The sequence below is a fragment of the Pollicipes pollicipes genome, unplaced genomic scaffold (assembly GCF_011947565.3).
Source record: "Pollicipes pollicipes isolate AB1234 unplaced genomic scaffold, Ppol_2.1 Scaffold_7261;HRSCAF=8764_pilon_pilon_pilon, whole genome shotgun sequence".
Lineage (NCBI taxonomy): Eukaryota > Metazoa > Arthropoda > Thecostraca > Pollicipedomorpha > Pollicipedidae > Pollicipes > Pollicipes pollicipes.
In genome coordinates, this window is record NW_023597054.1 from 6,730,242 (window position 1) to 6,751,508 (window position 21,267).

At 50.3% G+C, this 21,267-nt stretch overlaps 1 protein-coding gene across 1 annotated transcript in view; it reads left to right on the forward strand.

Annotated features, from left to right (window-relative positions):
* Positions 1–18,538, forward strand: part of LOC119112172 (lachesin) — a 72,854-nt gene extending 54,316 nt beyond the window's left edge. Inside the window, exons 4-7 of the mRNA XM_037236238.1 lie at positions 9,936–10,070; positions 13,434–13,647; positions 16,454–16,591; positions 17,473–18,538. Coding sequence (XP_037092133.1) covers positions 9,936–10,070; positions 13,434–13,647; positions 16,454–16,581 — 477 coding nt within the window. The 3' untranslated portion in view covers positions 16,582–16,591; positions 17,473–18,538. The remainder of the gene's footprint in view (positions 1–9,935; positions 10,071–13,433; positions 13,648–16,453; positions 16,592–17,472) is intronic.
* Positions 18,539–21,267: the final 2,729 nt, after the last annotated feature.

Genomic DNA, 21,267 nt, shown 5'->3' on the forward strand with positions numbered 1-21,267 from the left:
AACACTATATTGCTGTGCTTTAATTGTTTTGTATTTGCTGTTCAGATGTTCTTTATGGCAACACTGTTGTTCTACTTTTTAAGAAGGCTTTGATGTTTGTGCTGATGGTTTTCTGTAAAGCATTTTCATCGAGCTCGGGAATAGGGGTATTTTGTTTTAACACAATAGCGTTCGTCAATGGCAGCGTTTATTTGCTTGCATTCGTAAGATAGGATGATCGGTTTTTAGAATTGAACGGAAGTGGAGATGGCAATTGGGATATGAGAAGCTTTCCATTACTTGTGCGGGTTTTTAACATGGCGATTCTCACCACGGGCATTTGGCACGTAAAATCTAAATCATGCAAAAAGCTTCATGAATTACATACTGCAGAAAATGTACTTTTTTGCCGTCATGAAGTCAGTATGAAGGCCGGGTGCCCGTGAGATTGTCGCGAGACATGCCCATGAGAACGCGGGCGGCCCCTAACTCATGTATTTCGTAGCACTGTGGACCGTTTGGGATTCCACAAGCGAGTATTTTCCGAACGCTAGCAACTGCCAAGGCCCGTGAGGATGTTTCTAGAGCTGAAAATTACCACCGAGCAACCAAATCCAGCTAAAAAAACAAACAGCGACAGCTGCTTCTCGAGGCGCCGCTGGAAAACGAGAGGCATCACAACGAATTCTGACGGCAAGGAAGTAAGTTCCGAAGGTGCAATATGGCACCCAGCCCACCCCAAAATAAGAAATAACCCAAAAACTGCAACAAAACAGACACAAGGACACACGTCAAATGGAAAGCATGTACCGTCAAGGATGAAGAGATCTACTCTACCTGCCACGAGAACCATAAGCAAGAAATCATTGGATAATGTGTTGGACCTGGCGGAGAGTGTCCAACTGAGTGCAAGTGAGGCCAGACAGCAAGTTGCCTGTGGTCTTCTGATGTGGCCCGCCACCTGTCTCAGAGGTGTAACGCATTCCTCTATGCCGAGCAAGGCCAATGTTGATGGCAACGCTTACCGAAGGACATTCATAACAGGCGCGCCCATTCTTTTTTGGATGAGAACTATCATAGCATGGGAATGCTATTCTGGTCAGACGTATCAAGCGCTCAGTTTCTAAGACAATGTATGAGTTGCTGAAAGACGTCAGAGTGCAGAATGTGCTGCCTGACATCGATTCCCCACCCCCTGATGTGCCACAGCTTCGTCCCATTAAGGACGTCAGCAATTTTTAATGATAAAATAAGCTTACTTTTAACTATTGGTGTATTTTAAGAAGGAACTTTTGCTTTTGCTGCATAAAAGACTGCGCTAGACAGCAAAACGTCTCTATTTAACATGTTCCTCAATGCGTCATTGTTGATTGAGTCATGGAACGTTTGTATGGCGTTGATGTGCAGCTAAATTAGCTGAGTGAAATTGCCGCCCTAACATGTAGTAGTTAAATCTACGTGAGGTGGCCATGACAGTCCTGCACGTGCGTGCGGAGCAAACCTTCGTTGCGTGTTCGTGTTTCGGCCCTTTCTCGTGGTGTTCTTTTTCAATCGTTGCATTCACTTGTATTCACATTCTCGGTTTAGGCGTTTTTCTTAATACACGGTCGGTTGGGATCACTTTACTCCCCTCCCTCCCCCGACGTTTTTTCAAGAATGATTTCCGAATGGCGTGGCGTAGCCGCGTTAAACTTGTACACTATTGGCAATTCAATAGCAGACGTTTTGGTATCATATCAGATGTGCCTTGTAAGGTTGCTGACCCATGGAAGGTCAAATTCAAGCCCCGCATTACTGCGTTGTGGGTAGCGATACTGTGACGTCATCATGGAACTAAGTCATATGGCACCACCGCTGCGGCGGGGTAAAAACGCTGTTCTTTGCGGGCTGGTTTAAGCATGAATATTTCCATAAACCAATTGTTTCGACCTAGCACATTTAATAAAGCATTTTGAGCTGAGAAATGACGTTGGGTTGTACCAGAGCTGCAAAATTATTGCTGAAATGCGCCTCTGGCCTGCCCCCGACAGACAGATCGGGTAACCCATTCACAAGTCATTTATCCCGAGGATCTAGCCGGAAGTGCTTAGAAACAGCCTGCGTAAGGAAGTACGACATACAAAAACAGCAACATAGGTTGCGGATGAGATACGGCGGGTCGGACGGGCTCGCAGCACCCTGGGACGCGCATTGAGAAGTTGGAATGCACATCCTGTAGGTTTAGGGGGATCGTTTTTAGGTTGGATGCGGCGTTGGCCTGCCTTCATAGTGTAGTGAGTAGTGACCCTGGGAGGCTTAGATACACCGCGTGCCATTTCAGTTTCAGTTCAAGATAGCAGATTTTCCTGCAAAAACGGCCGGTTTCTGGCAAGTTTTGCAACTTCTGCCAGTCAAAGAATCGCGGCCCATGTCTCAGCTCCGAAATAATCAGATAAAATATATTCTGGGGTGGTCGAGATATTATTGTTTGCGCGCCATTTTTAGCTAATCCATCCATTATAGGCCCGCAAGTTAACCAACACCTAGGGAGGTCATAGCGCAGCAACAGCAAAATTCTTGGCACCTGCTCTCCCGGCATTACCCTATTTTCACATTTCACTCCATATAGGAACTGCAATGCGAATATATTGACAATCTTCGCGCATTAACGAATTTACTGTAAACGTTACATGTGATATTTATTCATTTGCATATAAATCTCCTACAAAAACGCAATACATATGAATTTTCGCGCGCATTGGCCACGACAAATGTGGCGCGGGCGCTGGAACAAGAAAACGTGGTTCAGTAGGATTTATTTTTGAATTCAGATCCTAGTGTTGCGTTGTCTTAAAGAAGTTCGGGATGCAAAATTGCGAGATCAGTTAGCCTAACATTACAATGGAGATATAGAACAGAATTGGTATTCAGTTCATTGGCGAAATCTGCGTTTTTAATCATGTGATTAGTGCCTAACAACCTTTTCGTAGTATCAACCGAAAGTCATACCGCGGACTACCAAACTTAGGTCCCATGATGACATCACGTCTGTGTAGCCATTTACGCTAGTAGCCTTGGTGATCAACGTCAGGTCGAGGCCACCAGAAAATGTCATTTCTAGGGATAATTCATTCAGATGCGACAACAAAGTGTTGGATGAAGCCGTACACCTCTGAGATAGTTTTCTACTTTTAAATTCAATTTTTAAATAAAATTTGAATACTAGTATAATATTTCATAATACTGTATATAATGTTCAATTATAAATTTTGGATATAAGTATTTTAACACAATACGAAAATAATTCTTCATAATGCAATATAATTTCCATGTTTTTGTTGCTAATAAAAGTATTGCAATTTTCTAAATAAAACAATTGGAATGCATTTTATTGGCCTATGGTAAGGTATAAAGGCATAACAAGGTCAAAACTAACCTATTCTTTACTGGAAAACGTGCTTTGTAAGTTAGCTTCTGGTGCTCATTTTGAAGTTATTGCTAACACGGACCACACAAACCATGGTCCGTGGGCGTCATAAAGGTCAAAGCAGGTCAATGACTTAAAATGAGCCAGCTTAACATGTTGTTTTTAGGGACATGCCACCTACGTGGTATGAGAGTCTTATTCAGATAACAACATATAAATAATCTCGCAGGTTTCTCGCCACCTTCACCTTCTAATACAAAAAAGTCACCCTTTCAGGTCACCTAAAGTTACCTGAAAACTAATGAAGGTTTGCTTATAACAGCTATCCAGGTTTAGGGCGATTGCAGGAAGAGTTCTGGGTACGCTTTCGACACCAATCTGGAATGAAACCTTGATTGATCTTACTTTATCCCAAGACCATATCCTAAGAACATCATTGTTCACATGTGGGCCAATGTACCCTGTGAATTAGGTGTATATTTGCTTTCAGGTGGGTTTCAGATCGCACGGGGTCAACTTGCTCCCCTCCTTCCGAGCGAAGGGTATTCAACCGGCCAACCGGGCGCGTGTTAAGTTATTCGATTACACGTCTTATTTCGGTAATAACTAGCAGCCATGTCCAACTTCTTTTATAACGTAGCACAAAACGTGGTTCGAGATTGAACATCCGACCATCTTATTTTCTTGCTCACTTCATCCTGCATCCTCGCGAGGCCCGGCAGTCCAGGGTAGGGTGCGTGCGCCAGCGACCAGTTTGCCGAGAGGCCCCCTGTAGAGCCCGATCGGGCGCCAGACGCATACCTAGCAGAGGGGACCCTATGCGGGCTAAAGCCCGGCGGTTGGTCCCCCAAGAGCATATAGTCCTGCCCCACCGCAACCCATTCTCCGTCATCCCATATCCCTGAAATAATCATTACTGGTTGAAATGACTCTAATCCAAAAAACTAAATAACCAAATCGTGACTGAAATTTACATACCGTGCTCAACATTAATTGGGGGCCAATTGACGTCCATGATATCTAAAAATCGTGCTCATGAACGTCAGATCAGAACGGCTCAGCGGTTTGATTTGCCATGACACTGAACACCGCAAAGTCTATGGGATGACAGGATTTGAACGACGTTTCTATTGTGACGTGCATGCCTGGATGATCTTGAAATAACCTACACGAAATAGTCCGCGCATCTTCGCGGTAAAGGACGTGGTGAGAGCTCTGGGTGCGTCGAGAAAACGTCTACGGTCTCGCAGCAATGGCACCAAGGCTTGTAAGCTTTGGGTCTCCACCAGGTATGGCTTCCGTCATTAACATGTGTTGTGACGAACCCCACCGACGTAAAAACTGCAAGCACGCCGGCGTTAAGACTTAACTTTTTTGTTGTCTCCTGCGATGTAATTACGTTGAAAGTAACGAAAGCAGCGAGTGCTAGGGTACTCCAAGAACGGAGCTAATCGTAAGATAGGACTGCGTACACGAAATTTCAAGAGATGGAGCATGAAGGACGTCCATCTCGTAGATAATGACGGTAAGCACGATGGCTGCCTGCTTGAAAATGTGAATGGTAAGATCACACCCGGTCATCTAAGCACACATTCCGTCGCATAAATAATACGGTGTCATATGTGGCAGAAATTTTGCTTATCACGGCCCGTTGCCCAGGTGCCCTTCCCCCAGGTATAAAAAGACGTGGTATTTGTGTATGTCGCATCACGCCAGTCAAATTTTACTGGGGATGCTTTTGGCCCGGTATGCATCGCCACGGTATAGCCACGTGATGATGTCACGTGATTCGACGTGATGATGTCACATCACGTCGAAACATGGTGGAGCGCTACATCCACACGAACAGGATCGCCTTGAATGGTGTTCTCTGATGAACTTGGTGATGATGATGATGATGATGAATGGTGAACTCGCGACCAACTGCCGATTGCTTCTGTAACATAAGTATTTGATTCAATGGCCAATAAAATGGCGTAAGGTTGTGTGCTGTGGCATAGTGTTGTTACTCATAGCGTTGAACATTTCACATACACCTCTGTTTTACCAACATCGGATCGAAAAAGTAGATCTCACCCATTGGCCGTGTCACGATGACTTTGCTGATCTGGCATTGGCCAGGAACATTGTTAACGCATTGTTCGTGATGTCTGTTGTTTGTGGTTACCGACTTCCTAATTATTTACTCGGCACGAGTCATCACAGCCCTCCAGCTTGGCGGCCTGTGTTTCGTTCAGCCATAAGTGTAGTAACGTGTAGTGGGTGTTAGGATGAGCGAGCTGGAACTAATGGTTATTCAGATATCTTGTTACAGTGTCCGCACAAATTCAGAGGATTTGCGTTACTTCCATGCATTAGTTTGTCATTGCTTTTTTGCCTAACCTTGTTGACTTGCGGCTATGAGCAGAGTTTGAAATGAGTTTTGACAATATAAACAACGTCTGCTTGATAGCACCGTTTAGCCCCTATTAAACCTTCCTCCTCCTCCTATTATGCCTCCTATTATACGTTATACCTATTATACCTATTATACCTTCAATACATACCGACATTATATTGTCCTTGGCATAAGAGATCCGAACTCCTAATTTCCAAAAGCGAGAGGCTCGAGGGCTGTTCTGCGTGTACCAAATTAAAAAAGAGCATATGTCTTTCTCTGCTTCTATCCGCTTTTTTTCTGGGTAGATAGCACAGACGGATGCTCGGGTTGACGTGAAATTTGCATGTACGCTGTGTTTAACCTTCGTGAAGATCTACAATATAAAAGCGCATGCATCTCACTCCGGTGTCTGGATCAAAGTGAGTGAGATGAAGCTATATTTTATCAAATGTCAAACGTTGTTTAACCATGGCTTGGGCCAGGGCGTCGAGAGCATGATGCAAAGCTCAAGTAACGATGAATGCAGCGTCTCCCACACGTAGAGACTGCAAAGCGATACAAGCATTGGAAAATTAAACAAACTTATCGGGATTCATCGTGCATCACTGTGGTGCAAATTAAAACTGTGGGGCTGGAGGCAGTGATACGCGGACGCCGGCGGCGCGACACTTAGCGCAGCGAAGTAATCGTAGACCACAACAATATATATATATATATATATATATATATATATATATATATAAATATATATATATATATATATGTATATATATATATATATGTGTGTGTGTATGTGTTGTGTGTGTGCGTGTGTGTGGGTGTGGGTGTGGGTGTGTGCGTATGTGTGTGTGTATTTATACATTCCATGTCGTCGGTATGTGCAACACCGCCGCACGGGCAATGTGTCCGCGGGACTCATAAGCGTTACGGGAGCGAGACGCGAGTCAACGTTACGTCGTTGGTGGTAGCGCTTCCGGCGCCAATGGCGTCGGTAGTGTGGCGAAACAAACAGCAACCGCTTTTGCATGTTGGAGGTTTATATAAATATCTTCGGAATCTTCCCTGAAACTTGATATTGGCGACTACCAATAACGTTAACGGGAGGACACTTGATAGCAAAGCGAAGAAGAAAAGTCATTTGACCAAACCGAAGCCATTTCACAAATGGGATCGGCTACGCATGCTTCAAATTACATATGCGCTTTAAAGCTACGTTTTATGCATGCCCGTAACAATTTTGGTTACTGAGATAATTCAGTAGTTTATTGACAAAATATGTGTCTTATCTCCAGCTAAGTCAGCAAACTTACGATAAACTTTGGGCTGTGGAAACCGGAAACTCCTTCATGGGGGCAGCGCTAGTGCCGCGGGGGCTCGTAAAAACTCGGTTAGAGTCCTGAGGGAGCCTGATGTTATCGCTGGGGCCCTGACGGAAACCAGTGTCATCGCTAGGGCCTTGACGGAAACCAGTGTCATCGCTGGGTCTCTGAAGGAACCCAGTGTCAGCGCTGGGTCACACGAACGCACTGCTCGTACAGCACCAGTCATCCCACTCACTCCTGAAAATGGTGTCAAGCTCACCAGCAAACCACCTGGATCAGCATCAGGCTCAGCAAAGGAAGCATCTTCAGACAGTCTGGACGAGATAGACATCTTACATCGTCGGCAGAGCTGGGCACTGGTTCCATCGTGACAGCAGGTAACATGTAGGAAGCGACGTTGAGGTTTCAACACTCGCAACTCCCATAAGTTTTAACGAGCACTCTCAAGACGGGAGAACCAACCGATTGCGCCCGCGCCCGCCACCGTTGCGCGACGTTGGCAGCGGACTCCCGCAGATGACGCAGGTCTGTTCAGAGGCGCTCCGCGGGGTGTGGGTCTGCCGGCGACCCCAGACGTGGTGTCACCAGGCGGCCAATACCGCGCACCAGCTCGGCCGTCACATCGGGGTCACATCCGGCACCGGTACTGTCTACAGCGATAGGCAGCCGGACAAAGGCATGCGCCATTGACTTTGTATCCGACGACATCTGAAATTTGAGAGCGATTTGACGAATTACAATGAAAATCGTCTTGTCATGGGCTGCTGGTGAAAATCGCTTGATTTTGTGGTTGTAGATGATGCAAAGGAGATTCCGAAATTACAGTGCGCTGGTACGTTAAAGGGGCTGTTCCACATTTCTATTGGGTTGGTAACAGAGATAATCATTTTCAAGACCATTCTCTGAAGTTCATAGCAATTCCTTTTTAAGACTTAAAATTCTCTTGTATCTGAGCTTGTGTAGACTATTTCGCACCCCCCCCCCCCTCTTTTTGAGCTCGCACTTATATGCATGACGTCACAGAAACGTCGCAAGAATTCCGCCCCTCAATGGCCATATTGTGTTTAAGGTCGAGAAATGTATGACTATTAGCTTATGCGCTACTGTAGTACGACAGCACAAATTAAAGTTTCGTGGGTACTCGTGATGTTTCTGTTTCCTCGTTATGTTTCTCGTGACAATTGGCTTTCAGCCAGCTTAACGCATAAATGCAAGTTTTGAACATCAGCCACGTTGTGTTACACATAACGCATGAATCTTGGCCGTGCTGTCGGTTATGACGAAAATGAGGCTGGGAATCAAATAGATTAGGAAAGGCATCTTGTCCGAGAATGGGAATGAGCATAAACGGTATAAAACCATGGAAAACTATGCAAACATATCACGAGAAACAGCCACAACACGCGCACATAACATATTCAGATTACTGCACACGCATCAATCAACAGGTCACCTCTCTCTCCAGTTGAAGAACTTTGAGTACGCCAGCCCGTCAGTCACAGTGGTAATGCTGACATCGACAGTCTGACAGCGACCCTTACATCATCAAAACGTTCTGTGACGTAAGCAAACAATGACATATTGAGAACCATATTTGATAAATAGTTAAAGGGAATTTTTCGAGTTAACAGCATACCAATGACTACAAGCTGGCTTTTCTCGTCATGCGTGATGCTTACCTCAATATTTCCAAAGGTTCAACATTCCCCTAAATGCTTCCACCCCTAAAGAGCTGTGCTGCGGTCCTGGCTAACCACTTCTTAATCAGTTTTATTTACACGAGCGTCCAGCCCCGAAGAGCTGTGCTGCAGTCCCGGCTAATCACATCTTAATGATATATATTTGCTCGAGCGTCCCAGCCCTCAAGAGCTGTGCTGCGGTCCCGGCTAATCACATCTTAATCAGTTTTATTTACACGAGCGTCCCAGCCCTGAAGATCTGTGCTGCGGTCCCGGCTAATCACATCTTAATCAGTTTTATTTACACGAGTGTCCCAGCCCTGTGGATTTTTTAAATTAAATTTATTATAGTCAAACCCCAGGAATACTGACGTCTAGCAACGCCACTGGGAAGTGCCAGTGCAGCATCATCAAGACATAATAAGGATATGAATTTTAATCAGCTTGCAGTCCAAATTATGCTGTCAAGGCTTTGTAACAGCACTACGCTTCTTCCCTGCAGTTGCGACCGTCGTCGTCATGATGGCGACAGAATCTGCTGGAGGGCCGCTGTCATCTATTTCTGAATGACGTCAGCACAAACGAATGTTCGTAATTGGCATAGCCAGCGGCTAATGGCAGTTACCGAGAAGCGTATTGGTTGAAGTTTGAACCAGTGCGTCACTTAAAACCATGTGATACTCCGTTTCTTAAAACAAAGGTGCGCTTCGAATAGAGTCACCGTAGTTAACGCCTTAGAGGAGAAATCAAAGTCATAGTAAGCGTTTCGTGGAATTTGCGGGATAATGGCTTCATGTTCGCATATATTTCTGTCTAAATAGAATGTTTCAAGCTTTCGTAACATTCATTACCCAAACATTTTGACAACTTAGTGTGCTAGAAACATTACGGAGCACGCACGTTGGAAAAGCAAGGCAAATCCAGTGCATTACTTTCATAGTCGTGAGCGGGTTATCCAGAGATCTCCGCCGCCGGAGCAGCAACTACAAATAAGCCTGAGCTGTTCAGACCGATTCCGGGGAAACTGGAATTGCTGATAAAATCGTACGCATCTGATCTAACAATAAGTGAAAAGTACAAAAGTGGCCCACTCCCTTTGAAGTGAAGGCCCTCAATGCGGGCGCTGCCCGTTAAGCTAGTGTCGAAACCTTTGCTGTGCTGTGTTTCAGGTGTCGTCCGGCTCCGGCTACGTGTCCCGGTTTGTGCGTTTGCACGTCTTCCAGCCGGTGGCGACAATACCGAGCGGACCCGAGTATCACGTACAGCAGGGCTCCACCATACAGCTGGTCTGTGTGGTGGACAAGGTGAGTGCAGCACCACCATACAGCTCGTCTGCTTGGTGGACAAGGTGAGCGATGCACCACCATACAGCTGGTCTGCGTGGTGGACGGGGTGAGCGAAGCACCACCATACAGCTGGTGTGCGCGGCGGACAAGGTGAGCGAGGCACCACCATACAGCTGGTCTGCGTGGTGGACGGGTGAGTGAAGCACCACCATACAGCTGGCGTGCGTGGTGGACAAGGTGAGCAAGGCACCACTCTACAGCTGGTGTGCATGGCGTACAAGGTGAGCGAGGCACCACCATACCGCTGGTCTGTGTGGCGGACAGGGTGAGTGAAGCACCACCATACAGCTGGTATGCACGATGGACAAGGCGAGCGAGGCACCACCATACAGCTGATGTGCGTGGTGAGCAAGGTGAGTGAAGCACCACCATACAGCTGGTCTGAGTGGTGGACAGGATGAGTGAAGCACCACCATACCGCTGGTTTGAATGGTGGACAGCGTGAGTAAAGCACCACCATACAGCTGGTCTGCGTGGTGGATAGGGTGAGTGAGGCGCCACATACAGCTGGTCTGAGTGGTTGACAAGGTCGGTGAGGCACCACCATACAGCTGGTCTGTGTGGTAGACTGGACTAGTGGAGCAATGCCATACAACTGTTCTGCGTGGTGGACAAGGGGAGGAGACGCCACCATAGAGCTGGTCTGTTTGTCAAAGTCTGAGAGAAAGACACCGCAGTTGAACACCATATTCGATAGGCGGTTAGACAGTGTAACAGTGAAGCAATGCACCACCACCTGGCGTGAGTGGTGGAAAAGTTAATTGTGGGCTGTGTAGTGGGCTTGCTGAAGTACACGCGATCCATGAGGTAATCTTCGGTGCCATGTTCCGTCTTGATATAGTTATCACCCCTTAGCTTTACGCATTCGAGCCAAGTGCCGCGGAATGTTGTTGCCAGGAACGTTTTGGTACAGTGTGTTTGTTCCATATCTTTCTGACAATTGCGTTTCTCACAAGCGCTAGAATGTTTAAAGCCGTCAGAAGTGAGCGGTGTGTTGACGTCAGCCCGTATGTGGCAGGGCTCAGCTTAGGCTATTGACGTTTCGCTGGAACGTTCGATTTGCTTCCCTTTGGTTTTTAAATGACTGAGTTGTGGGAGTCAATTAAGATCGGCCTTGACTCTCTCTTGTTTATCTCGTGAATGTACTTAGAAACACGTGCCTTGTCAGGACAAGGCGACTTTTTAATTCTGCTTCGGAATACAGTATGCATGAGCTTGCGCTCTGCATATCTGATTTGCCGTACATGATGGAAAATCACGCTCCTCATGCAAACATCCTGCACATTTTATGCGTACTGTTGATGATCAGAAATTGCCGTTTCCATCTGACCTTCTAAGGCTGTCAAATGCTGGTGAAAATCATGTTATTGCAATGCATTCTTTCTTGCAGCGCGCTATGTTAAATGCAGCCGGGAGGCCACGTGACCATGTAGCGCACACTTTGCAGGATGACTCAGTCGCTATATGAGAGAATCTTATGATCTGCATATCCATGCAACTGAGATGTAGCCCATCGACAATGCACATGTTCCGTTACACCGTTTTGCCCCACGCTCCATTCCGTGCTCGATCTGGAATTGCTTGGGCGGACAACAGCACCATCACCGGCCCAATCTGGGCCGCATCGCTTCCTTCGACCGGGGCTGAGCGCATTAACGAGCCATTCCGCCGGCGCAGCTGCAAATCCGGCGCACCGCCGCAACAACAGCACCAGCCGTCGACCACCTCGTCCGACAGCCGCCGACTTGGCCGCCCACGCCTGAAGCCGATTAAGTTAGGTTAACGACTCGCTCCACCCGATCGCATTTTCATGCAGAGAGCTCCACAGGAGCGCGTCGGCCAGGCCGGTGCGGTCTGAGCAGGCCCGCACCGGCGGTCTGAGCAGGCCGGTGCGGGCCTGCTCAGAAGTTGTCTGGCCAAATCGACGCAACAATGATGAGCCAAGTGGAACGGGGGCGTCGCAGCGCGGGAACGGGGCGCGCCTGGGCGCCCGCAGGTGCCCTGCGCCCGCGCTCTGGACCGCTGTTCGGTATGGATCGCACGCGGACCAGGGGCGGGCAGATGACGGAGCACCGCGGCTCGCTTGATGTCGTGCCACTCTGCCGCTCTCATCACTCAGCCCGCGCGAACCGTGCCGGCAAGGTGGCGGCCGTCGCGCTGACGTCACACTCGCCGACGTCACCGCTCAGTGGCGTCATACGCCGCCCACCATGGTGATGTCACGATATAATGACCATACGCGGTGGATGTTTCGGATGGCGTGCAGCGCTCAGAGAGTTCAGACGGTCGCACTTTTAGACACTGGAACAGGTTTTAGCTAGTTTCGTACATGCAAGATCAAACGCCTTTTAGTGATTAGTCTAGGTTGATCGATAGTGCCCTCGATGTCTGTTGTCAAGCGTTGTAACAGTATCAGCGTTCTTAAAACTCGTGCGTGCTGTAGATTACGTTGTGCCGCTGGAATGGAATAAGGACGTGCGTTTCCGGCGGTACTTTCGGGCACATTCGACTGGAATGAACGATTGCAGAAAATGATGGCCGTCTTGAGTATGTTTCAGACAACTGTAATCGCCGTTCCATGGTATTCTTGGTTGTTTGACATCTATGTATGTGACAGCAAAGGAACACTGATGCGTACCGCGTCTCCATTTTTACACGTTGTGTCCATCCCCGCTAAGCTTCCTGATCCTGAAAGCGGTTTGTCTGGCCTGTATAATAAATCATGGCAATTTGTCCTCTAGACTGTTGGTGCAGATTCCACGTGAAGAAATCCTGGTCTCGTACAGGCACTCAGCAACGAGGGCTAATTAATCGAAAACACGGCCATGTTTGGCACGACCGACAACAATGAAGTGTTATTCTGCATGTAACTCGAAGAGCTATTACGAGTTACGCTGTCTCCTGGGACACGTTGGCATAACACGTGCCGCGTGTCACCTTCAACAGAATGTTTAGGAAAAACAAACAGCTTACAGGGCGCTAGAACTGAGATACGAGACAGCCCAGGGGGTGACGTCAGCTCGTGCTTTCCTCAAATGTTTCAAACCCACATATTGTGAATTGGACGCCCCAGGTGACTTTTCGGCGACAACTGGAGCCAGCTGTTGGCCATCCGTGGAACGGAACACAGACATGGATAGGGGCAACGTCTGAGACCGCCTCACATGGGGCTCTGTCTTGTGAAATGTCTTCCTTATCTAGCGGCTTCCTGGGAAAGCATTTCTTTTGTTATACTGGTACGAGGTTCCGCGCTTGATAATATGATCATAAGCAATCTCGATAGGCAGAATACCACCTGTTACAAGCACGCTTCCTTTCCAGAGCCCCACACCGCCTAACTTCGTGTTCTGGTACCACGGCGACGTAATGATTAACTACGACAAGCACCGAGGCGGCATCAGCGTGGATACCGAGTCCAAGGAGAAGACGTTCAGCAGGCTCACCATCACGGACGCCACGCTGGAGGACTCGGGCAACTACAGCTGCAAGCCCTCCAACACGGACCCCGCCTCCGTGCACGTGTACGTCTCACAAGGTGAGCACAGCTGACACCTATGCTCGCCTCTGCACACGTGTGCGTCTCACAAGATGAGCACAGCTAACGCCTATCCTCCCATTCATGCTCATATGTGCCTTACAAGGTGAGCCAGGTAACATCTATTCTCGCCTTCGTGCTCTATGTTTATCCGTATTTGCTTAAGGAGAGCAAATAAGGATACCACGCCGCGCACGTAAGCGTCTCACAAGGCGAGGATAGTATATTAGCAATACTTCCATGGAAGCATGTGTCTCCCAAGGTCAGCTCAGTTAACACCGGGAGCGGTTTTGCAGCGGTGTACGAACAAGCTGTTAAAAATGCTGCGGTTGCGCGGGAGCATGTGCTGTGGGGAGATGCAACAGGATAGGCGCCAAGTATTCATACGAAGTTTGTGACATGCACTGGCGGCTGTGGCTTTGCATTTAAAACGTCATTTGAACAAACAGCCTGATCCTTGCTATTCTTGGAGCTGGCAACAATTTTATCCTGCAACAGACCATCGGCAACAGCTCCGAACTCTCCGTCGTGACGACCACCGGACATAACACGCAAATATCGTTCCTGTTATACAATCACTACCGGAGAGTGCCTGGCGCCACCTCCGTTTCAGTCGGCACCGGTCGGATGGAAGGTCTGCTTTTCCCGTCCAGTCGGTAGCATATTTCCTGTCCAGCCAATGGTATGGTTCCGTCCTTGTCCAGCCAATCGAATGGTTCCGTCCTTGTCCAGCCAATCGAATGGTTCCGTCCTCGTCCAGCCAGTGGAATGTTCTCTTTCCTGTCCAGCCAGGGAATGGTCTCTTCCCGTCCAGCCAGGGAATGGTCTCTTTCCCATCCAGCCAGTGCGCCGAGCGGTCTCTTTCCTGTTCAGGCATTGGACTAGCCTGTCTCCCGTCCAGCGGGTGCAACTGATGTCCCCTAGTGTTGCCAGTACTGTGCTGTCTTCCCTGTACACCAAGCACGCAACAGTTGACAGGTGCCTGTGTTCCGAGAAAGGAAAGCCCCCAGCGCACGCTCTTCGCTGCCCAGGGCACTTCCAAGCGGGATCCCCGGGCGGCTGTGCTCGACGTCGTATTCAGTGGTGTTCTGTTCTGGCCCTACCAGACCCAACTCTCCAACTAATCTGCTTAGCCAAGTTTTCGCCGGCACTTTGTCCACCCTCATACATCGTCCGAGCCGTCCCGGCAAGTTGTCGCCAGTCTTGGACAGCCGGTCGGTGGTTTCCGAGCGAATTATCGCGGATGCTTTTACGGCTGTCGGGCGAGGGGCGCGGTCGACGGTGCAGTTGACTGTTGGCCGGCGGACAGCGCTGTGCGGGGCACCTCCCTCCGGCCGGCGGACAGCGCTGTGCGGGGCACCTCCCTCCGGCCGGCGGACAGCGTTGTGCGGGGCACCTCCCTCCGGCCGGCGGACAGCGTTGTGCGGGGCACCTCCCTCCGGCCGGCGGACAGCGTTGTGCGGGGCACCTCCCTCCGGCCGGCGGACAGCGTTGTGCGGGGCACCTCCCTCCGGCCGGCGGACAGCGTTGTGCGGGGCACCTCCCTCCGGCCGGCGGACAGCGTTGTGCGGGGCACCTCCCTCCGGAAGGATGGGCGCACGGCTGCGGACGTAGTTAGGTCTGTGCGGGGACAGGAGCGGGTTTTCATGTGCAGTTGGGTCGGTGCACTCCAGCTTTGAGAGGAAAGGGGACGAAGCCCGGATAGAAACACGTTTTTAGCGTAATTTGTGCGTAGGTTTAGCCTTTTCCGCCGCCCAAGCCTCCTCCCTACTAACTTTGCAAAACGTCGCCTCAGTGCAGAGGAAAAGTTCCGCTGTCGACGTAAGCATCGTTTTACACCACGGCGTCAAATATCGATATCATATGCCGTGTCCGTTGTATTGCGGTTTGGACCACCAGATGGCATCACCTACGGGCCCGCACCTGTGGTTCCCAGTAGTAGTGGGCGTGGAGAGTTCCTCGGGGAGTCAGGAATAGGCTGTCGGGTCCGCTGAACCTGAGCGGCGACGATTATGAGGCAGGCCCAGGTGCCGTGGCACCCCGGCTGACGCTCTGGGGTAGCAGACCATGGCTGGTGACTAACGCTGGTGCTTCTGAGCGCAACAGTCTATCGCACCGTTTCCTGCCTTTAGAGAACGGCTGGTGACTAACGCTGGTGCTTCTGAACGCAACAGTCTATCGCACCGTTTCCTGCCTTTAGAGAATGGCTGGTGACTAACGCTGGTGATTTTGAGCGCAACAGTCTATCGCACCGTTTCCTGTCTTTTCCCGGAAGCGAGGGCTGGGCTATACCGTAAGGGGAAACAGGGAGTGTTGATTTTTTATGAGACCACCTGGGCGACATCGTCGATAAATAACAACCCACCTGTGGCTACCAGGATGACTGCCCATAACCTAACAATTGGAGATTGTGTATCTTGAGAGCCACTGGGTGGTTCGACCTGCTGCTATCATCAGCATAGAAGGAAATGAAGAAGCCGCGTCACATTCAGTGCCACCGACTGATGAAGCTCCAGCATCACCACTAGTTCTCCGCAGCCGGAGAATGATGGTTGCACCGACCCAGTCAAGTATAGTCTCGGTGCCTGGGGTCGCTGAAAGCCTGTCCGGAAAACTTGGACCACGGCATGGTCGACGCTCACTGGTCTTTGCCCTTAACGTTTGTCTTCCACATTGATTTATTTGCAGCAGGGGACAAGATATCTGTATTCAATCACCCTTGCCCTTCATGTTAATTTATGTCCAACGAGGCATGAGATGGTCTTAAATATCACAAAGATCTTTCATTTTGGTGTATTTATCACAGGAGACAAGATGGCCGCCATCCAGAGGAAAACCAGCGGCGGTGCGAGCCTTCTCCGAAACGCCCGGTGCTGGCTGCTCTGTCTGGCAGCCTCAGTTATCCGCGCCTACCCCTTCTCCGTCACCAGGTGACACGCCTGAGGTCAGTCACGAACAAGTTGGTGTCATATTCGTCGTCAATCAGCCATAATTGGCGATGATTTTGATCAAAATGTCGATGAGTTAAGTAACTGAGTCTCGAGATAGCTAACAGTACGAAAAGCATTTTGCTCGTAGCAATGGTAAAAGACAAATTATAAGGAGCATTTTAGCCTACTGACTCAACAAATGTTTTATTTTGCTGGGTTTTCATTATCGTTACGAACGAAACGGCATTCATAGCCATGCTTGCATTATGTCGAGGCTGAGAGGATTTCATTTTTTAGAATTAGACCAATGTTATCACTCTTTCACCGTACAATGAGCAAAAAACGACGTAGAGTAGCATAGGACAGACAAAGAAAATGTCAAACGAACAATAGCAGCAGCAACGTAGCGCAACGTTACGTGGAAAAGTAAAGGCAAATTTGGAGAATAAAAATTGCGTCCGAAATGACATTTCAAATTCCATGCAACATATCTTTATAAAAAGTAAGATTGTCGGTTCAAGGACCGCCAGTCTGTTAAGGCAGCTTTACTTTAAACTTGGTGGCACAATATCCCCCACCGCTTATTAAGGAGTTGGCTTCCAATTAACAAGAGCCGAGAACAGCCGGAAGGATGCCTGACCCAGTGCCATCGCGGATCCAAGGAGGCCATAGAAGCCCCGGAGTTTGGGCAGTAAGATAGACTGCCACTCACAAGCGGGTGGCAAGACGCTAGTGTGGTCGTCTATGAGGTCGTGTATGAGCGTCACCCAGTATTATACAATGGTGGAGAAAACAAAGTGAACCAGATTGCGGTGAACCAGGTTCTGCTGTAGTCCGATTTCTAGCTGTATCAGAAGATCACGCCTTGTGTCAAGCTTGTTTTGCTTGCTTCCAGGGTGGCAGACCAAGAGCGGAGTGGACTGCGCCAGGACCGAGAACAGGTGCATCGTCAGCAGATCAGGACAGCTGGTGGCCCAGTATTACTGGCTGGGGATTGACAGTGGGCTCTACGTTGGTGTGCGGCACAACGACCGGTCTGGAGAACCAAATAGTGATCTTCCTGGCACTGACCCTGTTGGTGTGATTGACTCTGACCTGTCGGGAATGATCTCATTAGTCAAATGGCTCGTTCTCATCTGCGGGGTGATGGACATTTGAAGCAGTTTGTTCTGACCTCCCAAGCAGCGGTGCTGTAGCGTGGCACACCCCGAGTGCCCAAACAGTGGTCTCAGTTGAGTGGGTCACTGAGACCGCCTCAGCAGCGGACTCGTCGAGGGACTGCGGACGCCGTGGCTCAGTGACCGGCAGAGGCGTGATTGCGTTGGGGCCATCGACTGAGCCCGTGTCCGGCGCTCCTGGCTGGACAACATTGTGCCGGCTGTGCGGCAAAGGCATCTCGGCGTCTCCCAGCTGGGCTGGTCTGTTTCAGTGCCATTGCTGGCACTCGCTCTGATGTTCGATGTTGTCCAGATGTTGCTCGAATCTGGCGATGCTGGCGCCATGCCTCTCGGGGTTAAAGTGGCGTCGCTCGGTGGAACGGAGATTGGACACATGTGTGCGTCGTATGCCCACATTCGCGCCCATCGCACTTGGCTGGGACGCTGGCGTCCAGTGTAACCTGTTCTCAATGTTTATAGTGTGCAACCAAGGAATACTCTAATGATTTCGGTTGGGGTAGGGAGGAATCACCTTGGTTTTTATGGAAGTCCTGAGGTATGGGACATGCCGTGGTCTGGGTTCGCGTGCTGAACGTACCTGCATGTCCTGCTTGTTTTGTGGGCGATGCTCCAGTTCATGTTTCTGCACATGTCGTCACGGCTTCGCTATGGTGATCGGAAGGATCGCCAATCGACGGCGCCCCAGTCAGTGATGATGTGCGGCATTGGTCAAGCGTCGCTTCGAGTGAACTGGTGGACATCATAACTGCCTGCTCGAACGAGTATGTGTCTTGAAATGGAATACAAGAATGAATTCAAATGAATTTTGAGTAAACACACATAACGCATGACGATCAGTTGAATGTGCTATGTGCTGTGGATACTATAGGCTGCGAGTAATGTACTGAGGGGCATCTCAGAGGCGGTGGCACCCGTGCGCAGTCGCACTGTGCCTCGTTGGCGAGTCACCCACGCCACCTGTGGTCGGCTCACGGCGTGACCGCGCCCGGCGCTGTGCGAACAGGCACCAGCTCGGCTCCAGATATCAGTGTTGTATCCACGTTTTATCCACCGAGCTCGCCGTGGTGTTTGTCGTGGCCTCGTCCGTGCCTGAGCTTTGGGACGGAGAGATTGAGAGTTATATGAGAGGCGTCCGGAGCAGTTGTTCGAGGCTAACGACCTGACAGCTTTCGACGACACCGATCTGTTGTGCGCGTCGGGGTCGTTAGCTGCACCCGTATCGGACTCCCGCAGTGCCGGCGGCCTAGCGAGCGGCGTCTGGCGCTCATCTCCGCCCCTTTGGTCGCGATAGCCAGCAAGGCAGCAGCTCTCCGTGGCCGGTCAGACCTCTCCAGGGCTGGGGAGGCCCAGCTGGAGAGACCCCAGGTCCCTGTGACCCCCAGCGAGGGGCGGCCGACGATCAGGAGGTCTCTCCAGGGCTGGGGAGGCCCAGCTGGAGAGACCCCAGCTTCCTGTGACCCCCAGCGAGGGGCGGACAACGGTGAGGAGGTCTCTCCAGGACTCGGAAGGGCCAGCTGGAGAGACCCCAGCTCCCTGTGACCCCCAGCGAGGGGCGGACAACGGTGAGGAGGTCTCTCCAGGGCTCGGGAGGGCCAGCTGGAGAGACCCCAGGTCCTTGTGACCCCCAGCGAGGGGCGGGCGACGATGAGGAGGTCTTTCCAGGACTCGGAAGGGCCAGCCGCCTGAGCCCTCTGAGTGCCCCAGCAGGGGGCGACCGACGGTGGCCAGCAGCACCGAACTGTACACCCAAGGACCACGTGACGACCCGTGGTCCCACTACCTCCGACGAAATCATCGGCCTGAACAGTGACCATTCCGCACGCGCGTAAGCTTTTGGTGTGGTAAGATTGGCCACCCTTGTGCTGCATGTAAAGCAAGCAAATCGCTCCGGTGCCGGTCGAGTGCCGGCCGAGATGGCCGGCGGCCTCACTGCTGCGCAGCTGACGACGAGTGCACACAGAAGAGGCGTGGTCCTCGGGTGGGGCGACGGCCGGTGAGGCAGAGGAGGAAGTGGACGCGTGCTCGATGCTCCGACCAGTGGCGGCCCTCGAGGCAGCCATTAGTGGCGGGCGGGCAGTGGCTGTCAACGAGGGCGTGCGGCTGCACAGCCGGCCAGCGCTGATGCAGCTGGACGCCCCGGGTGGCGTTGTGGGTCTGCTGTGAGAGCGTTGTCCGACATCCGCGGCCAAGCGAACCCGCCAGCCATGATCGCATGTCCGCATCGTTTTAACACGCATACACAACGGATAAATGCTAACTGTGTTCGACCAAGCATCTACCCTGGCGCAATATCGACACCAGATGGCCCATCTGCACTTGATGAAATTCAAAGGTGTTGTGCCACGTTCTTGTGGCGGCGACTGACTATCAAGCTTGGTTGGCCGGTCACTTGAAGTATGGCAGTACGTCCACTGCTGGAGCCAATTCAGCAGACCATCAGTGCGGTGCTGCAGGACTTGGCCGGGCTGCGAGGCCACCGGGATGTCGTCGATGAGCTGCAGATGCCGGCGCGTCTGGGAACGTCAGCGGTTCCCCGTCCGCCGAGCCCGTCCGCATGCTGGGACTCATGGGCCGCAAGCCCGCAACGGCGTAGCAGGTATGCCAGCGGGGTCGAGTGCTCTGCACTGTACATCACTGCCAGTCAGCTGGACGGGAGATGGCACCGAAATCAGTTCACTTCACTTGCAGGGGTGACGCGAAGCTGACGGTGGTTAGCTGGGCAGAAGCTGGCTCTGAGATGAGCTGACCTGATTGGCAGGGGTGACGCGAAGCTGAAAGCTGTCTGGATGGGGGATGCATCGGCGCGCCGTCTTTCGGCCGCGTGCGTACATGTTCTGTCCTGTGGCGTGCCTGGCGCCGAACAGTGGTTCCTGCCTTGCTTGCGTGGCGGGACCGGTGCAGGGTCGATAGTGATTGTGTGGCGCTGTCAGGGGGTCAGTGGCTAACTGCGCTTATTATCATTACACCACAATTTTAAGAAATACACTCGATATGGTTATCCGTCATTCCCGGCCCAGACTGGGACCGTCATACCGGTCTCAGATTGAGTCTTCTGACCCAGACTGGTGCATCTCATGGGAAAGTGTGTTTTATCCTAATACTATACGCCATGTCTCTGCGCAATTTGTTTTGGTTTTTAATATTGGCTTTTTAACTGTTTCTACTTGTGCGCACATGCATTTCTGGTGACAACACAAACTATGTTCCTCAGAACGTTAATGATAAAGCACCTCATTATGATCACTCACGCAATTACCGCAATCATAACATTTCCTGTAGTCATTTTAATACAATAAGAGTGTGCTTCCATTGTCCGGTAAATATCTCACAAGGACAATATATACATATATATATATATATATATATATATATATATATATATATATATATATACACATATATATATATATATATGTATATATATATATATATATGTGTGTGTGTGTGTGTGTGTGTGTGTGTGTGTGTGTGTGTGTGTGTGTGTGTGTGTGTGTGTGTGTGTGTGTGTGTGT